This window comes from Hippocampus bargibanti, linkage group LG18 (genome assembly GCF_051943395.1).
Source record: "Hippocampus bargibanti isolate YZ-2025 linkage group LG18, ASM5194339v1, whole genome shotgun sequence".
Classification (NCBI taxonomy): domain Eukaryota; kingdom Metazoa; phylum Chordata; class Actinopteri; order Syngnathiformes; family Syngnathidae; genus Hippocampus; species Hippocampus bargibanti.
The window spans coordinates 1039351-1046848 of NC_142751.1; the positions used below are offsets into that span (position 1 = coordinate 1039351).

At 41.8% G+C, this 7498-nt stretch overlaps 1 protein-coding gene across 1 annotated transcript; it reads left to right on the forward strand.

The window, feature by feature from the left end:
• Positions 1-6298: 6298 nt before the first annotated feature.
• On the forward strand, positions 6299-6824 carry pmchl (pro-melanin-concentrating hormone, like). The gene has a single exon (XM_089020534.1). The coding sequence runs from the start codon at positions 6340-6342 to the stop codon at positions 6736-6738; it is 399 nt and encodes a 132-aa protein (XP_088876660.1). The 5' UTR covers positions 6299-6339; the 3' UTR covers positions 6739-6824.
• The last annotated feature ends 674 nt before the right edge of the window (positions 6825-7498 follow it).

Genomic DNA, 7498 nt, shown 5'->3' on the forward strand with positions numbered 1-7498 from the left:
CTTGAAGCAAAAATACAAATCCAAGTTGTGTGCGTGATGTGAAATATTCAGTCCCGCGCCGTTTCCCGTCACATCCCCCATTTGTCTTTATTGAAAGTGATGCAAAACCCTGTTGATCTCGTTGAAGCGGATTTGTGACTAAATGAAAACCGCAGAGCTCCTCGCTGAGCTTCTGCAGCGTACTTTTGACTGTCAGGCGGCCAGGATGTCTGGAAAGGGCTGCCAGCTCAGCGTGAAGGCCTCCTTGGCTCCTCTCAAAATTCTCTTACTGGGCTTCATTGCAAGGGCGAACGGTTTTGATGAAGACCGTATGATTCCAGGTGTTTTGAGTGAGCGGGGTGCGTGGGAGTGTGGATGCTACATATTCATGGATCCGTGTAACAAAGAATTTAATGGTACGCGTACTATGTTTTGAGTTTATGCAACAACAAAAAATGCTCAAACAATGACCTAACCTCGTGTTCCCCCTTCTGAAAGAGTAACGTATTTTCCGGGGTATAAGGCGCACCCAAAAGCCTTGATTTTCTTCAAAAGAGGACCCTGCCCCTTATACGCCAGTGCACCTGATATGTGAAGTCATATTGAGCCACATCAGGTCTTGTCAGCGGACACGACTCCATTTCCCCCCCCTGTCCATTTCCCTCCCCCGCCTAACGATGTGGTGCACCTTATACAGTAAAGTCTCGGTATATCGATATCGGATATATCGATAGTCCCGGTTATATCGATACTATTTCTATGCACGCACGGAGAAAATTACATGTCACTGTGAGACGAATAAAGGCATATCCAATCCAATCCAATGTAAACAGGGCCGGATATATCGATAGTCCCGGTTATATCGATATTTTTTCGGACTCCCTTGAATATCGATATAACGAGACTTTACTGTATTTGGAAAACTTTTCTATATTTCAATATCATATTACTTTTTTTTAGCTATTAGTGGTCGAGTAATAAGCCGTTATATCTTATATATATATATATATATATATAAATATATATATATATATATATATTTTTTTTTTTTTCATTCGTTGAAGGTGCGTCTTATACTCCGGTGCTACTTATACACCGGAAAATACGGTCACTTTTTCATAGGCAACATTTTTCCCCCAGCGTCTCTTTCCAAAGGGATATTTGGATTGGATTTGCCTTTATTAGTCTCGCAGTGGAGAAATTTACATTTCACAGCAGCAAAGTGATGAAAGTAGAAAAGCAAAACACGGGAGCTGCTGGAAAGGCAGCCACTATTTTTAGGTGTTCTTAATGAATTGTCCGACTGATGTAGATTCCGCACGGCTCTCTCGCGGCTGTCGTTTCTCGTTAGGATTTCGACATCTTCGGAAAAGTTAGTGCAACAAAAAGAGACACTTCCTAACCTTTGACGTACAGGTCCGCCCAGAATCCGGACTGTGTGGGCAAGGTTACATACGAAACGGCTCGATAACCGGTTGCCATGGTAACGTGAACATCGGCAGTCCCTGACTGTTCGACGGTTGAAATGAGGAGTGATTCACACACTTCCTATGATGGATTATTTTCAACCTCTTGTTCCATTTGCTTGGGTCCCACAAAATGGATGCCATTTTGGAGCTTGTTTTGGAGTGTCGTCGTTAGCGACATACAAAGCATATCGTCGTTGCTCTTGTTTTTTGGTTCTTTGCATGATTGCAGATTTCACTTCACTTTAAGTGCAAGCCACACAGCAACTCTTCATTTATTATACTGTATTTCCATTCGTCGTCCGTCCGACCCGCCCCGCCCGCCCATCTATCTATCTAGCTAGCTCGCGTTTCTATTTATTTACAGCTATTTATTTATTTATTGTTGCTTTATTTATTTAGTTATTTATCTGTTTATCTCTTTATTTGTTTATTTATTATTGTTGTATTGGTTTTTTTTTGCGTCTCCCCTTGCACGAAAAAAAGGGTTTATTTCTAGTTTCCTTGATGAGGCTAGCTAGCTATCTAGCTAGCTATCTATCTATCTCGCTAGCTATCTATCTAGCTAGATATTGAGCTAACTCACATTTTTATTTATTTATAGCTATTTATTTATTTATTATTGCTTTATTTAGTTAGTTATCTGTTTGGCTCTTTATTTGTTTATTTATTATTATTATTATTATTATTATTATTATTATTATTATTATTATATTTATTTATTTATTTATTTATTTATTTGCGTCTCTCATCTGTTTATTTTTTATCAAGTGTTTATTTGTAGTTTCCTTGTTGACCGCCATCACACCAAAGCAACCCATCGTTCCTCTCCCTGCTTTCATCTTTTAATTAAAAAATAAATAATAATAATACATTTAATTTCTAAGCGCCTTTCAAAACTCTCAAGGACACTTCAAAGTCATGGGATAACGATGAAAAGGTTTCTTCAGCCGTCATCTGTACTTCTTTGAAGGTGTCAGACGTTTCGCTTCTTATCCAAGAAACTTTGTCAGTAAACTAAAGCCTTACTGGTAGTTTAGGCCCTATATATATATCCCTACTGTCCAGACATGGCGGTGCCGGACTCTGCTATGATAGGTCCCTGCTCTCAGGTTGGGAGGAGCAGAGGGCGACTCCCTGCCGCTCCACTGATTGTTCCGATTGTTCTAACTAACGACTGGCCTGAATGCCCTACTTCCACCGGTATCACCTCATCAGTATTCCTAATCCTATTTTGCCTGAGTAGGCTGTTGTACGAACAATCCAAATTGAACCTCACCCCACCATATCGGTTTAAAGAAGGATTTAGCTGTTTTATGAAAATCACTTCTTTTACTCCCCTTTCAAACCATCTATGTTCTTTCGCTAAGATTTTAACCTCATTGTCGTCAATCAGAATCAGAATCAGAATACCTTTATTCGTCCCGCAATGGGGAAATTTGCAGTCCACAGCAGCAATTGAAGAGGGATGGGGTTGGGATGGGAGTGAAAGGATAGAAAACAAGATATTCTAAGCAAAACAAAATAAAAATGTCAACTGTATACTGTGCAAATGTAGATGTGCAAAAACCGTTCTATAAACAAGACTGTACATAGTGCAGAATCAAGAGATGCATTTAGATATATTGCAACAACCCATATTTACAAGTGTCCAGTTTTTTTTTTTTTTGTTTTTTTCACATGTGATCATTGGGAATTGTGAAGCCTGACTGCAGTCGGTAGGAACGAGCGGCGGTACCTCTCCTTCTTGCAGCGCGGGTGTAATAGTCTCTGGCTAAAGGAGCTACCCAGAGCTGTCAGGATGGGCAGGAGGGGGTGGGAGGGGCTGTCCGTCATAGCTTTTAGTTTAGCTAGCGTCCGTCTGTTGCCCACCTCCTCAAGAGAGTCCAGCGAGCAGCCCACGACAGAACTGGCCCGCTTGACAAAGCGCTCCAGTCTTTTTCTGTCCCGGGTGGTGATGCTGCCTGACCAGCAGACAATGCCATAGTGGATGGCTGATGCCACCACAGAGTCATAGAAAGTCTTTAGGAGTGACCCCTGAACTCCAAAAGACCTCAGTCAAATGAGTGGTTGCTAGCTTTTAGGTGCAAATGTACTGCCGATTGAGGCCCACTAGGATTATCCCTGGGATGTTGATAAAAAGTCTTTTTTTGAGAATATGTTTAGTCTCCCCAATGTACTGCTTTTTACAATTTTCATTCTTACAATGTATTGAATAAACTACATTACTTTGTTTTTCATTTGGTAGCCTATCTTTTGGATGCACTAATTTTTGCCCTTAAAGTGTTTATCGGTTTGAAATAAGTAGGAATTTTGTGTTGCCAAAGGACTCTTTGTAGTTTTTCAGAAAGTCCTGCAATGTAAGGTACTGCTACTCCTCTCCTTTTTGTATAATGAGAATTATTGGTTTCATTCCCTATTCTTTCTTTCTGACATTTGTTAAATGTCTACAGAGGGTACCCACAGTTAGTGACTGCTCTCCTGATATGTTTTGACTCCTTTTCTCTTCCTTCAACGCTTGTTGGTATTAGTTTAGCCCTATGCTGGAGGGTTCTGATAACTCCTACTTTGTGTTGTAAAGGGTGGTTAGAATCGAAAAGTAAGTATTGGTCAGTGTGCGTAGCCTTCCTAAAGACTTCTGTTTTTAGCGCTTTGTCCTCTTTTATAATTACTTTACAATCCAAAAAGGCTAGTTGGTTCTCTTTAATGTCCTCATGAGTAAATTTAATGTTGATGTCTACAGAGTTGAGGTGGTCTGTGAAGGATTGAATTTCGTGTTTTTTAATTATGACAAAAGTATCGTCCACATATCTAAACCAGTGTCTAGATTTTGTCCCCGGGAAGGATTGCGAGGGCCTGTTTCTCCATCTCTTCCATGTACAAATTAGCCACTTTGGGTGAATCTGGTGAGCCCATAGCACAACCATGAATTTGTTTATAAAATTTCTCCCTAAATTGAAAATACGTAGTATTAAGGCAGATTTCCAATAATTGGCAGATGTGGTCCGGTTTAAGTTTGGTTCTTTCATCAGAATCAGAATCTCGCAGAGAAACGTCCGCCAGCAGTCTCGTCCTCACCACCGAGACTGCTGCTGGGGTTGGGACAGATGTAAAGAGAGTCACATCGTAAGATGCCAATGTTGCCTCAGGTTCCAATATGAGGTCTTTGATCCTCTCTACAAACCCTGTGGTGTTCTCTACGTGATATTCTGTGTTACCAACCAACGGAGCTAAGATAGTTTTTAAATATTTGGCTACATTGTATGTAGAGGAGTCAATGCTACAAACAATGGGTCTGAAGGGGAACCCTTCTTGATGTATTTTTGGCAGGCCATAGATACATGGCGTGGCCTCTCCCGGGTATAATCTAAAATACATCCGTGTGTCTAGATGTTTTCCTTTCTCTAACTTTTGGAGACAGTGTCTCATTTCTTTCTTGTATCTATTGTCCCTTTTTAGTTGCTCATAAGTGATTAACCTATTTATTTTGTCTTCATAATCCAATGTGTTGAGAAGCACTGTACACCTACCTTTGTCTGCTGGCAAAATAGTCATATTTTTATCTTTTTGTAGAGTCTCTCTTCTAATGTTATGTTGGACGGAGGTGGTTTGGCACTTCTAAGAAGGGCCGATATTTTAATGCGTAGATCATCTGCCTCTGCATACGAAAGTTTGTTATTTTCAATAGCCGATTCAGTAGCTGTGATGTAGTGACTGCTGCGACTCCTTTGTAAACTACCAGTAAGACTAGTTTGCTGACGAAGTTTCTTGAATAAGAAGTGAAACGTCCGACACCTTTAAAGAGGTACAGATGATGGCTGAAGAAACCTTTTCATCGATGGACCACTCCTGTACCACTGAGAGCTTACACTGACGTAAGTCATGGGATAAGAATGTTTTTTTTTTTGTTTTAGTTGTTTTTTTGGTGCGGGTGAGCAGCGGCAGCCATTCGCACCAGCGTTCACTCTACCCGGAAGTAACACAGCAGCAAACTTATGAAAGAAAGAGGAAAGGAAAGAAAGAAGTAGCAAAACAAAATACAAAACACTTTAGTTCAACACTTTGTTAGCTATCTAGCTAGCATTCCATCTATTGGAGTTACTTCCGGGTTGAGTGAACGCTGCCGCATGTGGCTGCCCCTGCTCACCCGCAGAAAAAACGATCCGATAACTGTAAAGTGACCTTGAGAGTTTTGAAAGGCGCTTAGAAAATAAATTTATTATTATTATTCATTCTTCAGCACTTGCTGTACCCTCTTTGTGACATGAAGCAGTTCTAGATGAAAGAGAAGAGGATCAAAGCATCATTTTCAGCAGTGGAAGTGACAAAAGGAAACACAAAGACAAGGAAAAAAAAAGCAATGCTCATTAGAGCACTTGCTCACGGCTGCCTACTCGGGCGCCATCTTGGAAAAGGCTTTATCAGCATGTCCCTGCTAATCCCCTTTTGGTCATTGCCTTCAAAATAAAAGCCAAAGTCATTAGGCATCATGAGCACAATCCGCCGCCGGGTTAATCCAACGGCATTCTTTCAAGGGTCAGCCATTTTGGATGAAAGTCATCTTGCTTTCCGCCGCCCAAAGACGTCCCGCTGTTTGGTTAGCGAGGGGCCAATGTCATCCGCCGCATGACTTTCATGAACTTGCGTCAAGACAACGTACCCGAACAGCGTAATCGTGGTGCGCATCCCTCTTTTGATACTTTGGGCTAATTTTCGGAGCACAATGGGAGAACCAACGATGACATTAGAGGTAAAAGGTGACGTGGACAATCGTGCGGATCCTGAAGGGTATAAAAGAAGATTCCCAAGAGTTTTCGGTCGTGACTAGAACCTGAGACATCTGCAGAAGCGATTCGTCCCTGAAGTCGAGCGATCTCCCAAAACGATCTTCACGATGACAAAGTCCTTGGTGTGCGTCATCGTGGCCGCAGCGCTTTTGGTGCACGCTTGCTGTGCGTCGCCCATCGACCTGGTCCAAGGCGGCTCACTGGAGCAGGACGCCTTCGCCTCCCTCCTGAGCGAAGAGATGACGGACAACAACGGCGGCGATGCGACCGCCGTCTCCGACGGCAAAACCAGAGGTCAGCGGGTCATCGTCGTGGCCGATCCCGCACTTTGGCGAGACCTCCGAGTGCTCCACGACGGGATGAGCGTCTACAAACGACGAGCCGACGACAACAGCCAGGCCGTCCAACGTACCAACGGCGGCCAGGACCCGAGCATCCCCATCCTTAGGCGAGACACCGTCAGATGCATGGTGGGACGTGTCTACCGGCCATGCTGGGAAGTCTAGGACACTTGGGACGCGTCCCCCCCGGGACCCACGCTCAAAATCATGTGTCCTCCGTTGATTTATTTGAGATTAAAGCTGATTCATTGTATTCCCACATCTCCTTTGTTTTATTGTGTCTTTCTGTGTCGTGTGTGTGACTTTTGCTCCGTCTGACAGGCTAACTGGAAATAATAATAATAATAATAATAATAATAATAATAATAATAATAATACATTTAATTTATAAGCGCCTTTCAAAGCTCACAAGGACACTTTACAGTCACAAACAAGCATAGATACTATCATAAATAAAATACAATGATACATAGAAACAAGAGATAAAGCTACACCGAAAATTCCATTTGAAATAGGTGGCTTTTGAGATGGGATTTGAAGGTGGCAAGAGAATCGATGTTACCAAGGGAGAAAGAGGATATGAGGGAACCAGAGGGAATAGAAATTTGAAGGAGGTCAGATAGGTATGGGGGCAAGGTTATGAATAGCGCAAAGAATAATTTTAAATTGATGTTGTTTCCCTGCTCATCTGGGAAAGGCCAGATTAGATTACGTTACATTATATTATATTAGATCACAGGTGTCCAAGTCAATGCCCGGGGGCCAAATCCATCCTGCCACATCATTTTATTCGGCCCCCAAAAGCAAATCAAACCAAAATTTCAAATTGTTATATATAAACGACAATAAAAGTCATTATTCTTTGTGTTACATTCATACTGTCTCTTTATTATCGAATTTACAACAAATTCTTTTCTTACAGACA